Source organism: Ranitomeya variabilis, chromosome 1, assembly GCF_051348905.1.
Source record: "Ranitomeya variabilis isolate aRanVar5 chromosome 1, aRanVar5.hap1, whole genome shotgun sequence".
Taxonomy (NCBI): domain Eukaryota; kingdom Metazoa; phylum Chordata; class Amphibia; order Anura; family Dendrobatidae; genus Ranitomeya; species Ranitomeya variabilis.
In genome coordinates, this window is record NC_135232.1 from 668,930,846 (window position 1) to 668,948,717 (window position 17,872).

The following is a 17,872-nucleotide window of genomic DNA, read 5'->3' on the forward strand; positions in this document are numbered from 1 at the left end:
GAAGTGATGGTCTTTGAAGGTAAAGAGTGGTCACACCAAGTATTGATGTGACTTAGATTTCTCTATTGTTCATTCACTTTGCATTTTGTTAATTACTAAAGATAAACTATTTACACTTCTATTTTTTGTAAGCTTTCTTACTTTGCAGCATTTTTTCCACACTTGGCTAAAACATTTACACAGTATTGTGTGTAATATACCATATTACTCTGTCGCCTCATTGGGGGACACAGGACCATGGGTGTTATGCTGCTGTCCACTAGGAGGCGACACTATGCATAATCTGAAAAAGATTAACTGTGGCTCCTCCTGTGCAGTATACACCCCTGGACGGCATCAGCCTTCTCCAGTTTTTGCTTAGTGTCGCAAAGGAGGCACACCTAAAGATTTTTACTCCGTTTTACTCCGTTTCCCGTTTTCCGACGGGATTACAGATGAAGAAAAGAGGGTCTCCTGTGAGACTCCCGGCATGGCTCCTTCCTCGGCCCCCTATTATGGGGTGCCCAGTTGAAGTTGAGATGGCTATTCCCCATGCTGCTACTTCCCCAGCCCCTCGGGTGTTGGTTCGAAGTCGAGACCCCCCTCCTTCCCCAATTCCTTTTGGTTTCTGGGTTGAGGTCGAGGCGAGGATAAAGGCCCCTGAAGGTGTGACAAAAGCACCCTCCCTATCCCCCTCTGGGGGTATTAGGTTGAGACACCTCAGGTAGGGCCTGTACAGGCAGCATCCTACAGCTCCCAGCAATGGGCCAGCACACTGCGCCTGCATCCAGGGACCCCAGCCCAGCTGCGGGCTCCTGTTGGGGCCGGGGGGGAGTGCAGGCAGGCATGGCACATACAGACACAGGGTTCCCTGCGTCCCTGTCTCTGCGGCAGCACCAGCTCTATACTGCCTCAGGGGGACCCCAGCCGGGCTCCCCCTTCCGCTTATAGCCCCACCGCCATCCTGCCTTCAAATCCGGAGGGGTCCGGTTCAGATCCGACCCCCTCCCGGACTTTCGCGCCGGCCTGGAGCCCTTCTGGGCCTCAGGCATCTAATTTAGGCCCCGGCTTCGGCCTAGCTGAAGCAGCAGCCTCCTCTCCGCCCCCCGGCCCGCCCCCCGGATGACAAATATGACACTCTACAGTGTCATACAAGGGGCGGATCGAGAAAGAAAGGGCGGGTTTTTTATAGCCTTGCCGCCTTTTTCCAGCTCTCCGCCCCCTTCTCCTCCTCTCTCCTCTGTCTCTGCAGCCATTTTCGGCTGCAGATTAACCCTGCATCTCCCGGTCTGCAGGACCAGGACCAGGCAGCCAGTCTCCGGGGGGCACAGGACTGGATTTTCGGTGCTGGACCTAGGGGTACACTGGTGGGGTAAGATCACAGCTGGGTTATCTTTACTCAGCTGTGAATCCATATTACCTATAAGGCTCCCCTGTAGGTTCTCTACCCCTGTAAGGTCCATCTGCTGGCAGCACTTCTGCACTCTGTGCACTATGCCGGGCTCAAGGTCTAAGAGAACCAGGCAGAACTGCTATTATGCATTCTGCACAGCCTGCGGGACCGCTCTCCCCAGTAGTAGCACGTACCCGCATTGTCAGAACTGTATACAAACTACTGTGTCACAGCCTCAAGAAGCCCCTGCCAATGCCTCGGTGTCTAATGCCACACCGGAATGGGCTACTCAGATATCGCAATCTATGACGCAGTCTATAGATAACCTAACTTCCACATTGCTTCAGGCGCTGCAGGGTCATGCCCTGGCTATGACCGTTACCCAGCAAAGGGAGAGCTTGACTCAGGAACAAGATGACCCTGGCACATCCACGTCTAGGTCACGACGCAAGCGGATCCATAGATCAAGTCTATCTGCGTCATCCCATAGCACACGGTCATCCCCCTCTAGGGAGAGACACCGTTGCTCCAGGTCATCTAGACCGTCCCATTCCAGGGACAGACAATGCAGATCTCCGCAATCCCCAACCAGAGAAGGCCTCCTCCCCAGCTTACCCAGCAGGGGACGCCTCAGTGATACACAGGATTCGGAAGGCATCTGCGACTCTGACTCAGACAGAGAAACGGAGGGGTCCCTGATCCCAATCCCTCCTAGCAATACAGCGCTAGTTGAGGACATAATATCGTCCATCCATCGGGTGCTGGACATTTCTGATCCGCCACCAGAGGCCCCAGAACATCAGATTTCCTTTGAAGGACCTCTGAAGCCGCCTAAGGTTTTCTCTAACCATCCAGAGTTTAAGGCGATCCTTAAAAAACAGCTCTCACAGCCTGAGAAAAAATTCGCTAATCGCAAATATCTGGAGGCGAGGTACCCCTTCCCACAGAAGGACACCAAGGAATGGACAGATCCACCTGAAGTGGATCCCCCAGTCTCCAGGCTAGCAGCACAGACTCTCCTTTCACTGCCAGATAGCTGAACCCTAAGGGACGCAGCAGACCGGCAGGTAGAACGCATGGCTCGTTCAATTTTCGAGGCAGCAGGGGCATCCCTGGCTCCCGCGTTCGCCTCAGTTTGGGCTGCCAAGGCCATCCTGGCCTGGGCAAACAATTTACAAGCCTTCCAAGCATCCGCTCCTGAACTGTCGGACCAAGCGGTTCAAATTGCTGTTGTAGCAGATTACATGCTCCATGCAGCTCTGGATTCAGCAAGGGGAGTCGCGGGGATAGCATCAAACGCCATCACGATTCGGCGTATCGTCTGGCTGCGGGAATGGAAAGCGGACGCAGCCTCAAAGAAGTCCCTCACGCACCTCCCCTACCTCAGTGGGAGACTTTTCGGTGAACAGTTGGACACTATGATATCCAACGCCACAGGGGGTAAGAGTACTTCTCTTCCCCAACTGAAACCTAAACGCACTTACAAGAAGCGTAACCAAACTCGATTCCGATCCTTTCGGAATTCCTCCGGCTGGTTCGTCTCACGTCCAGTACAAAATCGTAACCGTTCCCCACGCAGGGACAACTCACGATCGACGCAAAGGTCGGACAAGACCTGGCAGTCAAAAGCAGGCCAGTCTAAGCCCAGAGGAGGAAAATCTCAGTGTCTTCCGGATACAAAATAGAATTCACCTCCAACCCACCGGACCGGTTTTTCCTCTCTGTCCCCCCAAAACCGCCAGCCAAGGCTCGAGCCTACCACCAAGCGGTCTCCTCGCTTTGTCAATCAGGAGTCATAGTACCGGTACCCACGACCGACCGCTTCCGAGGGTTCTACTCCAATCTGTTCGTAGTTCCCAAGAAAGGAGGCAGCGTACGGCCCATACTAGACCTAAAACAGCTCAACAAATATGTACGGGTCCGTCATTTCCGCATGGAGTCCCTTCGGTCCATCATTGCGTCCATGGAGAAGGGAGAAGATCTCGTCTCCATAGACATACAAGACGCATACCTGCATATACCCATTGCACCTGCCCATCAGAGGTTTCTCAGGTTCGCAATAGGCCAGGACCACTACCAATTCGTGGCTCTCCCCTTTGGACTCGCCACGGCTCCCAGAGTGTTCACCAAGGTCATGGCAGCCACCATGGACGTCCTGCACTCCAGAGGCATAGTAGTCGTTCCATACCTGGACGATCTACTCATCAAGGCTCCCACCTTCAAGGACTGCGAGCTCAGCGTCTCAATCACAACCGATACTCTCAGTCGCATGGGCTGGTTAATCAACCTACAAAAGTCATCACCAACCCCGAGTCAGTCCCTGACCTTCCTGGGAATGTTATTCAACACCTCCAGGGGTCTAGTGCTCCTTTCCAAGGACAAGGCACTGGCTCTCCGACTAGCAGTTCGCACCCTCCTCCGCAAACCCCCTCGATCTCTCCGGTTTGCCATGAGAGTCCTCGGCAAGATGGCAGCGGCAATAGAAGCTGTCCCATTTGCCCAGTTTCACCTCAGACCTCTCCAACTAGCCATTCTCAAGTCCTGGGACAGGAATCCCTTTTCTCTCGACAGGGAGTTCCAGCTAACGTCGTCAACCAGGAGGTCCCTGCACTGGTGGCTCAAGCCAACCTCGCTAGCAAAGGGGAAATCCTTTCTCTCAGGTCAGTGGAAGGTCCTGACCACCGACGCGAGCCTGACGGGTTGGGGTGCGGTGCACCTACACCACAGGGCACAGGGCAAGTGGTCCCCAGCGGAAGCGACCATGCCCATCAACATCCTGGAAATTCGTGCCATCCTACTGGCATTGAGGGCCTTCCATCACTTACTGGCAGCCTCTCACATCAGGATACAGTCGGACAATGCCACGGCTGTGGCATATGTGAATCATCAAGGGGGGACCCGCAGTACCCAGGCGATGCGGGAAGTGTCACATATCCTCCGCTGGGCGGAGGACACAGGGTCGGTTCTTTCGGCGGTCCACATTCCGGGTGTGGACAACTGGGAAGCAGACTTCCTCAGCCGACAAGGAATAGACTCGGGAGAGTGGTCTCTCCATCCCGAAATTTTTCAACAGATCTGTCTCCGCTGGGGGACCCCGGATGTGGACCTAATGGCATCCCATTTCAATGCCAAGGTCTCCAACTTCATTGCCAGAACACACGATCCGCGGTCACTCGGAGCAGACGCTCTGGTTCAGGACTGGACCCAGTTCCAGCTTCTGTACATTTTTCCACCTCTCCCCCTGATATCCAGAGTGGTGAGGAAGATCAAACAAGAGGGAGTTCCAACCATCCTCATTGCACCGGACTGGCCCAGGCGCACATGGTACGCCGACATCGTACAACTCACAGCAGACGCCCCTTGGCGTCTCCCCGACCGCCACGATCTTCTATCACAAGGGCCGTTCTACCACCAGAACTCAGGGGCTCTCAATTTGACGGCGTGGCCCTTGAGACCTGGGTTCTAACCCAGGCAGGGCTCTCGGCAGATGTCATTGGAACCATGATCAGAGCACGAAAACCAGCCTCTGCCAAGATTTATTACCGTACCTGGAAAGCTTTCTTTACCTGGTGCGAATCTCGTGGCCAGATCCCACTCCCTTATTCCATACCCAAAGTACTTGGTTTTCTCCAATCGGGTCTGGAGGCCAGGCTGTCATTGGGCTCGCTTAAGAGCCAGGTGTCAGCCCTCTCAGTGCTTTTCCAAAAGCGCATTGCTACCAAGCCGCAAGTAAGGACTTTCCTTCAGGGGGTTTCCTGATTGGTTCCCCCCTACAGACGACCACTAGAAACGTGGGACCTCAACCTGGTCCTGACAGCATTGCAGGAACCACCCTTCGAACCTCTTAAGGAGGTCCCGCTCCGCCTTCTTTCCCAGAAGGTGGTTTTCCTGGTGGCAATCACCTCGCTACGCAGGGTGTCTGAACTGACAGCACTCTCCTGCAGACGGCCTTTCCTGGCATTTCACCAGGACAAGGTAGTTCTTCGTACGGTCCCATCCTTCCTCCCGAAGGTTGTGTCCGACTTCCACCTCAATGAGGAAATTTCACTACCATCCCTTTGTCCGGTTCCGGTTCATAGAGTGGAGAAGGCTCTGCATACGCTTAACCTTGTCAGGGCTTTGCGTATATACGTGTCTAGGACTGCGTCCTTCCGGAGGTCTGATTCCCTTTTCCTTCTTCCGGAAGGCGGCCACAAGGGTATGCCAGCTTCCAAAGCTACTCTTGCCAGGTGGATCAAATCCACCATACAAGAGGCGTACCGCCTTAAGAATTCTCCTCTTCCAGCCGGTATTACGGCACACTCTACACGGGCGGTAGGGGCCTCCTGGGCCATTCGGCACCAGGCTTCGGCACAACAAGTGTGTAAGGCGGCCACTTGGACTAGCTTACACACGTTTACTAAACACTACAGGGTTCATACCCAGTCCTCAGCGGACGCGAGCCTGGGTAGACGTGTCCTGCAGGCGGCGGTGCCCTAAGTGTACGGGCCTGTCTGCACAATATTCGTCCATTGCTTCCCACCCAGGGACTGCTTTAGGACGTCCCATGGTCCTGTGTCCCCCAATGAGGCGACAGAGTAAAGGAGATTTTTGTGTACTCACCGTAAAATCTCTTTCTCTTAGCCTCTAATTGGGGGACACAGCTCCCACCCTGTTGCCCTTTCCGGGCTGTTGTAACTGTTGAGTTCTCATATTGTTTCTTGAGCTCGTACATAGTTGCCTTCTTACAGGCATAATTATGTTATTCATGTTACGTTCCTCCTACTGCTTTTGCACAAAACTGGAGAAGGCTGATGCCGTCCAGGGGTGTATACTGCACAGGAGGAGCCACAGTTAATCTTTTTCAGATTATGCATAGTGTCGCCTCCTAGTGGACAGCAGCATAACACCCATGGTCCTGTGTCCCCCAATTAGAGGCTAAGAGAAAGAGATTTTACGGTGAGTACACAAAAATCTCCTTTTTTCAGATTATGAAACACACTCTCCCCCCCCCCCCCTCCCCAAATTTGGGAGGAAAATGGGGGGGGTGTCTTATAATCCGAAGGTATCTTACCGTGGGGCGAGACTGCTGTGGAAAGGGGTCACAAAAGATGTCGACATTGGTGGGCGGAGTCCCTTTTCTAATTGATTTCCCTTCCCTGGGCTGTGGGAAAATGGCCGCCGGAGGCGGTGCATGCGCTGATAGAGATCTTGTCTGCCAAGATCTCAATCTGAGCATGCACTGCCTCCGGCGGCCACTTTCCTGGAGCCCACAGCAAGGAAATCAATGAGAAAGGGGATTCCTGTCACTGGTAGCCACATCTTAATACAGCCCAGGGCCCGCAGCCTTGCACTGCCTGGATGCACCCTCCACCCAAGCCAGGGCCCACAGCACTGCCCCACTCCTGCCGCCACCTGCCTCCAGTGACCATCCTGCTCCACTGTCACCTCCCCAACCCCCAGTAAGCTACTGTTAAAATGGCCTAGAAGACGCACCACCATTTTATTTTAAAGGTTTTTTATCTTTTTTTCCACCCCAAGGCATCTTATGGTCCGGTGCCTGTTACAGTTCGCAAAATACGCTATACATACACACACGTGTGTGTGTGTATATATATATATATATATATATATATATATATATATATATATATATATATATATATATATATATATATATATATATATATATACATACATACTCAAAAATAATGCACACACAAAGACATGTTTCAAACCCGACCAAATATGAAAGTTTAAATCACTCCATTTACAAAATAAAAATGTAAACATTGAACATAATAGGTTTTGTCACTTCGATTCGCAACTAGTAAAATATCATATAATGTATCCTCCACTGTGAAGACCTTGAAGACAATCTGTCAGCATTTTTTTCCTCTGTAATCGGAGAGGAGCTTGATGTAGGGGCAGAGACCCTGATACCAGTGATGCCACTTAGTGTGATGCTTGCTGTAGCTTTGATAAAATCACTTTTATATCAGCAGGAGATTATCCAGAGTCTCTGGTTAATGCAGCTCTCGTACAAGGTAGCAAAAAATCTGGTGACACACTTCCTTTAAAAATATATATATATATTTAAATCATAGCATTTCACAATTTTTTTTTCCACTTGCAAGGCGGTGATGAAAGGCGAACATGAAAATGGCTGATGTGCTAAAAGGTTGATTCCCCATACCAGTCAACACACAGGACAACTTCACTAAATTTGGATTTAGTTTAAAAAAGACCCGTAGGACCTAGTCAAAGTAAAAGATAGCCAGTAAGAAAGATTTTGACCATACAACTTCAATCCATAGGTCTTTAAGAATGGCGAATGGTGCTGTCCTGCAGACAATACCATGTACCGAGCTCTGGCATAACCCTGTTCTGTCTTCCCATTGTCCAGGTATCCCGTCACGAGCGACGGATCTCCCAAATCCAGCAGCTGAACCAGATGCCCTTGTATCCCACAGAGAAGATCATATGGGATGAGAACATTGTGCCCACGGAGTACTATTCTGGGGAAGGTGAGGCCGTAAACTGATATTCAAGCCTCATTTTCATTGCTGTAATAAGCTCTAATAGCACAAAAAGCACCAATATATCTCCAGCTTTGAAATGTAATCTGTGTGTTAGCCATGCTGCTCGGAGCAGCTTACATGGATGTGACTTCTAGCACATCCAGCACTAACACTTTAACACGTCAGCTACCAAGTTCGTGCATTACATACAACTGCTTACTGCAGCTGATATTGGTTAGGACAATTGCCGTGTTACATTTTATCTAAGCAACAGACAAGAGAGTGAAGAACTCCCTAAATCCACTGTCGCTGCAGCTCTCCCAGTGCCACCACCAGAGTCGGTGCGCTCTCTACTATTTCCAGATGGACTCCCATATGTACCGAGCGTGAGCTCAATAACTAGAAGAGAACTGCTCACAATGTAATTCCCAAATAGAAATAGTACATAAAAGGGGGCTCTAAATTTGGAGCTGTACTTTAAACCTATCACGTTGTCCTCCCACTGAGATGGTCACAGTTTTTGTCTCCTATATGCCATGTTAAACTATGCTTTTCCTCTTTAGGTTGTTTGGCATTGCCGAAGTTGAATCTGCAATTTCTTACCCTACATGACTACCTTCTTCGAAATTTCAACCTCTTCCGCTTGGAGTCTACATATGAGATTCGGCAGGATATTGAAGATATTGTTTGCCGGCTGAAGCCCTGGTAAGCAATAGTTTTGCCATCTTTTGATGTAGAGACTGCCTTACTAAAGGTGACCATACACTTTGGCTGGCATCTATTTTTCCTGACCCCTTCATACACCTACACACTCATCTCGACAGAGTATGCATGCATTCTTATTTGGGACTGGGTACAATCCCCTTCCAGCAGAGTAAAAGGGTCAGACATGTTGAAATCCTACATGTCTGGCTGTTTTTCTCCTACGCCTCATTGGGGGACACAGGACCATGGGTGTTATGCTGCTGCCACTAAGAGGATGCTAAGTAATACAGAAAGAATAGCTCCTCCCCTGCAGTATACACCCGCCTGCTGGCTCCAAATGAACCAGTTCTTGCTTAGTGTCTGTAGGAGGCACTTGGGTCTGCGTTCATACCCCACCGTTTTTAGTTTTATTTTTATTCTATTTTTCCCTTAACGGAGCGAATGGGCGGCGACAGACCCTTTCTAGGTTCCGATCTCCCCCGAACCATCAACAGGCAAGAACGCGGAGCGTTCCTTCCGTATCCTTTCCTGCACCGTTGGATGCCAGCCCTGAGCTCAATTTACGGGCGACGGTTCCTTCGCGTTCCGATCTCCCCCCCTCCATAGCAGGCGACCACATGGAGTAGCCCTCCATTTACCTCTCCTGGAGCCAGGTGCATAGCCAGACATGATGTTTATGGCATCCGTGCAGCCCCCCACTGCATCACCACTGTTATAGCAGATGATGGAAGGCGGCAGAAGCTCTCCACCCCCTCCCTGACTATGGCGACGGTGGATTGAGCATCGGCCCAACGCATCTACCTTGTGTACACCTGCAGGGCCGAGGCGCTGGGGGGTCCTGGTCCCTGGGATAAGGGAGGTCCGCAGATATCTTAAAGCCCGGGTCCGTGGGTCACGTCGCACAAATAGCGGTAGCGGCGCTACAGGCCGCAACCGCAAGCTTAATATTTAGCCCCCCCCCCCGGCTTTTCCCTCTTCCAGGCCGGAACGTTGACTCCGCCCACCGGCAGTTACTGCCGCCCACTCTCTCTGGCACTTCTCGTTCTGCGAGAAGAGCCTTCTCTTCCTTATCTCGGCGGCCATCTTTGGGATTTCTGTGGACATTGCGTACCTCCCCCGGGGACTCAAGACACAAGACCTGGGTAAGCTGCAGAAACATAGCTTAACCCTTCCCCTGCTAGTAAGCGCTCTCTTCAAGGCTACACTGTCTCAATCAAAGCCTAACAAAATGTCTGGGAAAACCCACACTGTTTTTTGCTGCTTGTACATCTTGTAAGGTATCTCTACCCCTGGGTCACAATACTGCGTTATGCTCAGCTTGTGAACCGGTGACTGCTCAGGAACCACCTCTTACTGATACCGAACCCAGTGAGCTTAGTCCCCCCGAGTGGGCTACCTCCCTTACCCGGTCTTTGGCATCCCTGGCCAAAGCGTTAGACTCGTTCCGAGACCCTTCTCTAACCAGGGCACTCTTACGGACAACGCTTCCGATGATCAAAACCCGTAGTACCCTAGGGGTCGTACCTTACCAAGGAGCTCTCGCTCTTCCAGGAAAAGGACTCATGCCTTGTCCCTAGACCATCACCGGGTATCGGGTTCTGAGAGTTCCATTTCTCGCTCCCCCTCCCTTGGGGCTAGTTGAGACCCTGTCTCAGAGGACGATTCTGACACTTTCCTAGAGAATTTCAACACTATCAGGAGACTCTCGACTCTCTCATTGAGTCAGTACACAAGGCCCTTTATCTAAAACAGATCATGCTGTGTCCTTTAAGAGGACCAAGCGGGCTCACAAAGTGTTCACCAATCATCCCGAATTTAAGGAAATCGTTGAATCTCATACGATCCGTCCAGATAAACGCTTCACAGGGCAAAAGCCCATGGAGTCAAAATATCCCTTTATTCCTGATCTAAGAAAAAATAGGTCACTGTCTCCTCCGGTAGATCCTCCAGTATCGCGCCTAGCTACTAAATCTATTTTATCCTCTTTAGAGGGTGCCTCGATTAAAAACCCCACCGATCGTCAGATCGACAATATGGCTCGTTCATCCTTTGAAGCCTCAGCAGCCGCTCTTATTCCATCTTTTGCCACTACGTGGGTGGCTAAAGCTATGACTTTTCTAGTGACCGCGTCTCTGGATGCCGCTGACTGCACTTCTCAAGCAGCAGCAAATGCCATCACCATTCGGAGGTCCTTATGGCTCAGGGACTGGCGTGCGGATTCTGCTTCCAAAAAGTCATTGACTTCTTTACCGTATCAGAGCGGCTGCCTTTTTGGCGAAAAACTCGATCAATTAATTTCCGACGCCACTGGAGGGAAGAGTAAATTTCTCACACAACAGAGACCCTTTTGGCCCTTTCGGAATCAGCAACAGCAGGCTCGGTCCCGATTTTTTTCGTTCCAACTCAAATTGGTCCTCTACTTCCACAACTTCCGGACCCGGCCGGGCACAACGTAGGGATAGAGGTCTCCAGACCTCTTAAAAACCTTCCCCTTCATGGAGAGGCAGGCCTAGGCAGTCAGGATCCAGGGGGGTCCAGACCGGGCAGGTCTCCCACACAATGACTCCCTGTGGTATCCGGGGGACACCCTCAAAGTAGACGGCCGCCTGCTTTCCTTCAGCGACGCGTGGCTCTCGGTCGTTCACGACGAATGGGTCCGCGACCTAGTGTCCTCCGGATACAAGATAGAATTCTCCTCTCTCCCAACAAATCGTTTTTTCCTGTCTTCTCCTCCCAGGGCAAAGCAAAGTTCTTCCATGCCATAAGCTCTCCAAAAGAAGACTGGGTTATTATCCCGGTCCCTCAGAGCGAAAGGTTTCAAGGTTTTTGTTCAAACCTATTCATTGTTCCAAAGAAGGACGGTACAGTACGGCCCATACTGGACCTAAAACTGCTGAACAAGTTTGTCAGTGTACGACGGTTCCGAATGGAATCGCTTTGTTCTGTCATCGCCTCCATGGAAAAAGGCAAGTTCCTGGCGTCTATAGACATCCAGGATGCATACTTCCACATTCCAATTTTCCCCTCACCAGAGGTTCCTTCGCTTTGCAGTTCAGGAACAACACTTCCAATTCGTTGCTTTGCCCTTCGGCCTCGCCACCGCTCCCAGGGTATTCACGAAGGTCATGGCGGCCGCCGTGGCCATCCATCACACCCGAGGCGTGGTGGTGCTACCATATCTAGTCGATATCCTCATCAAAGGCCCCTCTTTCCTCGCCTGCAAGGAGGCCGTGAACATCACAATGGATTCTCTTTCTCGCCTGGGTTGGAAGATAAACTTCAAAAAATCTTCCCCAGTACCAGCTCAGCGAATTTCCTTTTTAGGAATGATACTGGACTCGTCCCAGGGGTTGGTGCTTCTTCCCCCGAGAAAGATCTCAGCCTTACAGCGGGAAGCTCTCTCAACCTCCCACTCACTCTCTGCGCTTCAGTATGAGAGTCCTCGGCAGGATGGTAGCAGCAATGGAGGCGGTTCCATTTGTCCAATTACACCTCCGTCCCTTACAGCATGCCCTCCTGGCTGTTTGGGACAGGAACCCATCCTCCCTCGACCTTCAGTTCTTTCTTCCCCAGCGAGTCAGACAGTCTCTCAGGTGGTGGACATTGAAGTTCTCTCTGAATCAAGGGAAGTCTTTTCTTCCAGTACATTGGCTAGTTGTGACAACAGATGCCAGTCTTCTAGGCTGGGGAGCGGTGTTCCTACATCACACTGCTCAGGGCCGCTGGTCACTTCAGGAATCCTGCCTTCCGATCAACATCTTAAAAATTCGGGCAATCAGGTTAGGTCTTCTCCGGTTCCATCCCTCCCTGGCGGGTCGTCCCATCAGGATTCAGTCCGACAATGCCACTGCAGTGGCATACATCAACCGACAGGGGGGAAAGCCCAGCATGGCAGCCATGAGCGAGGTAGGCTACATTCTCCGTTGGGCCGAGGAAAACCGCTCAATGATTTCTGCGCTTCACATCCCGGGAGTGGACAATTGGGAGGCAGATTTCCTCAGTCGTCAAAGCCTCGACTCCGGGGAGTGGTCTCTCCATCCGTGGATCTGATGGCCTCACGGCTAAATTCCAAAGTTCCCGATTTCATAGCTTGGTCCAACGTTCCAACAGCCATCGGGGCAGATGCACTCGTACTCCCGTGGCATCAATTTCGTCTTCCATACATATTTCCCCCGCTCCCCTTACTGCCGAGAGTCATTAAGAAGATCAGAGCAGAGGGAGTACCAGTAATCCTGACTGCGCCAGACTGGCCGCGCCGGGTGCGGTACGCGGAACTAGATCAACTAGTCGCCGATGTTCCCTGGCGATTACCGAATCGCACAGACCTGCTATCACAGGGCCCCATTTACCACCAGAACTCCAAGACCCTGTGTTTGACGGCATGGCCGTTGAGTCCTGGGTTCTAACCCAGGCAGGTTTCTCTCCGGAAGTCATCGCTACCATGATCAGCGCTAGAAAGCCTACAACTATGCGTATTTATCATCGTACTTGGAAAGCCTTCTTTTACTGGAGCAACGACCGGGGACTTTCTCCTCTTGAATTTTCCATTCCTTCCATCCTCGAATTTTTACAAACCGGTTTGGACTTAGTTCTCTCAGGGGGCAGATTTCAGCCCTGTCAATTCTTTTCCAACGCAGGATTGCCAACAGATTACAAGTGAAGACGTTCATGCAGGGAGTCTCCCATAAGGTGCCGCCCTATAAGATGCCATTGGAACCATGGGACATTAATCTGGTCCTCGGAGTCTTGCAAGAAGCTCCTTTCGAACCTCTACAGGAGGCTTCCCTGTCCTTTCTTTCATGGAAGGTTTCCTTCATGGTTGCGGTCACGTTCATTAGACGAGTCTCAGAGCTGGCGGCTTTGTCTTGTCAAGTTCTGTTCCTGAATTTTCATCAGGATAAGGTGGTTTTGAGAACATCCCCGTCCTTTTTGCCAAAAGTTGTCTCATCCTTCCATCTCAATCAGGAGATTGTCTTACCGTCACTCTGTCCGGCACCAGTACATCGCTTCGAGAAGGCTCTCCACACACTGGATTTAGTGAGAGCTCTCAAGAGGTACGTCTCGTGGACGGCGTCCTTCCGCAGGTCAGATGCGCTGTTTGTGCTCCCGGAAAGGCCAAGGAAGGGGTTTCCCGCTTCCAAGTTGACAATAGCCAAATGGATTCGTTCAGCTATTCAGGAGTCCTACCGAGTCAGAGGTCATCCTGTCCCAGCAGGGATTAAGGCTCATTCCACTCGGTCACTGGGTACGTCTTGGGCCATTCGGCACCAAGCTTCGGCAGCACAAGTTTGCAGAGCTGCAACCTTGTCCAGTCTGCATACGTTTACAAAACATTACCATGTTCATTCTCAGGCCTCGGCAGATGCGACCGTCGGCAGACGAATTTTGCAGGCGTTGTGCCGCATCTGTAACCTGTGGGTACAAGGAGCAATTACAGTTCATTGTTCCCCACCCAGGGACTGCTTTAGGACGTCCCATGGTCCTGTGTCCCCCAATGAGGTGTAGGAGAAACAGGGATTTCTGTGTACTCACCGTAAAATCCTTTTCTCCGAGCCAATCATTGGGGGACACAGCACCCACCCCGTTAGCCTAACGGCTTTGGTTTTCTGTGTTGGCTTGGTTTTGACATAGTTCATCCTGGTTAAATGTTAAGCTCCTACTGCTTTGTTACCAAACTGGTTCACTTGGTGCCAGCAGGAGGGTGTATACTGCAGGGGAGGAGCTATTCTTTCTGTATTACTTAGTGTCCTCCTAGTGGCAGCAGTATAACACCCACGGTCCTGTCTCCCCCAATGATTTACTCGGAGAAAAGGATTTTACGGTGAGTACACAAAAATCCCTGTATTTTCCATCCATGAGCTGTCAGCTTTCAGTCAGACGCGTGGCTACAGTCACCAATGATAGCACTGCTAAGTATACTGTGAGCTATGGCTGTACGCATATACTGGCACTTTGATTGGCAGCTCACTCTACACAGATGTGCTGCAGAGTGACCTGTGTATCGAAGTGCCAGCGCATGTGTTCAGCCATCGCTCAGTGTGCACTAAGCTGTGTGAAGCTGCTTTGGGCACGCCTCTATAACTGAAAGTTAGCAACTCCTGGGAGGAATAAATTTAATTTCCTCCCAGTAGCCACACATTCAGCAAGTCGGCCAGGAAGCAGTGTAACACTATTTACCTGTGGACTTTATTATTCCAGTCAGCTGAGTCCTGCTATTAATAGCTTTCACTGTTGTGCCAGCACATGGAGGCAGGAGAATGGTGGGGGATCTGGCACAGATTGGGGGCCTGGTGTCTATTGTGATGTTATTTCCAGGAAAAAACTAGATGGCTGTGAGCAGCTTCTCAAGAATCAGGAAAAAGCTGGTCACATGCTGAAGTGTGATATATAGGCAACAGTGCAGAGTGCTGACAAGGAGTAAATGACAAACTGTCAGCATTCTGCAGCCTAGGTACACAAACAGAATAGGAAAAGAGCCTGGACCACCTCTTTAAATCTTTGGCCGCAATTAATCATTTGCGGTATATTTGCATTCATGTTTTTCTTTTTTTAAACTGTCACTTGTCTAACTTTTTGTACTGTCAGATTTTCCTCCAAATTCGTAAAAAATGGAGGCACAGGGTTTGATGAACTGGCTGTAAATTCAGTGATTTTTTTTTTCTGTTTGCCTTTTTAGAGTAAAAATGTCACACATTGGTCCACAACACATCGTAGTAAAAAAAAAAATTGGACAGATTACGTACTCCATTAGGCTATGTACACAAGTTGCAGATTTCCTTTGGATCCGCAGCTTTTTTTTCCGTGCAGAAACAGTGCAGATCCGCAAGTGATTTACAGTACAATGTAAATCAATGTAAAAAAAATCTGCTGTGCTATTGGTGTGGAAAAATCTGCACGGAAAACACAGCGGATTAAAAGAAGGAACATGTCAATTCTTTGTGCGGATCTGCAGCGTTTCCGCACCCATTCCACTATAGAAATCCGCACAGAATCCACAGTAAATTTGCAACAAAAACGCACAAAATCTACATAAAAAAAGCGCAGATTTTGACCTGCGTTTTCTGCCAAGAGATGCAGAATCAGCACAGAAAATTCCACAGGCAAATCTGAAACGTGTGTACATACCCTTAGGATACTGAAGTACAATTATGCACAGATGTTGCGGCGTGTTGAAAATGATGAATTGGGTTAAAACATCGGGAGAAGCACAGCCATGACCATAATGCATCAGATATTGAATAAGATGCTAATAAAACCATTTTTACATAAGAAAAAAGGCACAAAAACAATGACTAATCACTTCCTTTGTCTCTGCCATCCTTGTCTGTAATTTGTTTAAACCTAGTACCCTTGTAGAAGAGTAAGGAAACTCTAGGCCCCCAGTAAGATTGATGTCCAAAATGTGTGAAGATCCAACACTTGAGCTGAATCCATCCTTCTTTATGTATAATCCAATAAAACTCATTAGAATTGATTAATCCACACAAAATGGTTAGAGAAATGGAGTTACCCTTTAAGTAGAGGATGATGAATAGTTTTGGCTTTGTACCTATTGAAAAATTCTAGTACAAGATGTGTCCATTGCGAAGATTATAAAGGATTACATGATTACATCTACCAAGTGAGCGCTGCTCTGACAGGTTAGCCAGTCATACATAGACCACTGCTCATACTTGTAAGGGAAGGGTTAAGCCAGTCACCGACAGGCACAGGCTGCAGCTGATCGAAGGATTTTAGAGGGGCATGTGAGGTCACGGCTCATTTTACTGTGCAGTTTGGTGGGAAATTGAGAACCCATACTTATAGCAGTCTCCGACAATGATGAATGTCACAGGATGAAGCCTTCAGCCTCCAGATCTTGAATAATAAATGGTTAATGCCATGTTCTAGGCACGGATTAGTATAATTCCCCTTGGTAGCCCTGGCTAATGTGGAGGAATGACTCCTGGAACCTGAGCCACGGCTGCTGTGTCATATTACACGGCTATTTCAGGGTGCTGAGCTTGCTTGTCTTTTGATCTGTTACACTTTCACAGCTCAGATCTGCTATTCTAAGCAAGAAGGCATACTTGTGCACCTCCACACCTGACATTGCTCCAAGCCTGAGATATTCCGTGGGTGCATATCTAAATATTGCTTTTCTCTTCTTTTATTAATAACCAGCCACTTACTACAAGGATTTTTGTTTTTATTCTATCGTTAATTTTATTAGTTGTTTTTAAACCTTTTAATACCCAGCGGTGCTGGTCCTCTGTGTGCAGCTGCAGCTTTTGGCATTGCCGCTTGAAAGCAGTGAGGGGGGTTGCTTCAGTGACACGCTGTCATTAACAGCTCCTGTTTTTAGAGCCGCTTCCTGCTCCAAGTGCTGGATGAGAGAAACTTCTGATCCCTGCCTTTTAACCCGGCGATGGCTAGGTTTCAAAATGACAGTCAGCCCTGGGGACCTAAAAAGGACATCTGGGCTATATGTACAAGAGGCCTACACTGCCCACAGAAGTATGGTAATGGATAATGCTTTGTAAACATAAAATAAAGATGTTGGCTAGAAATCCCTCACTGGATTAAAAAAAAGCATGGAATACAGACAAAAATGGAACAAAAATTGGCACAAAAAGAATCCAAAAATATGCTTAGTATAAAATATTTTTTTTGTACTTTTGACATAAAAATATGAATCCTATTCTTCTGTGTAGATGACTGTAAAAGATAACTTTATCATGTAACACTTGAATTGTATAAAAATTAATAATCCGTCCTTTTTATATTTACCCAGATGTACCCTATACCTTGCAGTGGGTACTTAAAGTATTCAGACCCCTTTAAATTTTTCACTCTTTGTTTCATTGCAGGCATTTAGTTAATTAAAAAAAGTTCATTTTTTTCACATTAATGTACAATCTGCACCCCCATCTTGACTGGAAAAAGCAGAAATGTAGAATTTTTTGCAAATAAAAACTGAAATATCACATGGTCATAAGTATTCAGACCCTTTGCTCAGTATTGAGTAGAAGCACCCTTTTGAGCTAGTACAGCCATGATTCTTCTTGGGAATGATGCAACAAGTTTTTCACACCTGGATTTGGGGATCCTCTGCCATTCTTCCTTGCAGATCCTCTCCAGTTCCATCAGGTTGGATGGTGAACGTTGGTCAACAGCCATTTTCAGGTCTCTTCAGAGATGCTCAATTGGGTTTAGGTCAAGGCTCTGGCTGGGCCAGTCAAGAATGGTCACAGAGTTGTTCTGAAGCCACTCCTTTTTTATTTTACCTGTGTGCTTAGGGACATTGTCTTGTTGG

General features: G+C 49.3%; 1 protein-coding gene across 1 annotated transcript in view; it reads left to right on the plus strand.

Annotated features, from left to right (window-relative positions):
- AQR (aquarius intron-binding spliceosomal factor) overlaps positions 1 to 17,872 on the plus strand; it is a 150,257-nt gene that overhangs the window by 53,042 nt on the left and 79,343 nt on the right. Inside the window, exons 15-16 of the mRNA XM_077263931.1 lie at positions 7,758 to 7,878; positions 8,436 to 8,577. Coding sequence (XP_077120046.1) covers positions 7,758 to 7,878; positions 8,436 to 8,577 — 263 coding nt within the window. The remainder of the gene's footprint in view (positions 1 to 7,757; positions 7,879 to 8,435; positions 8,578 to 17,872) is intronic.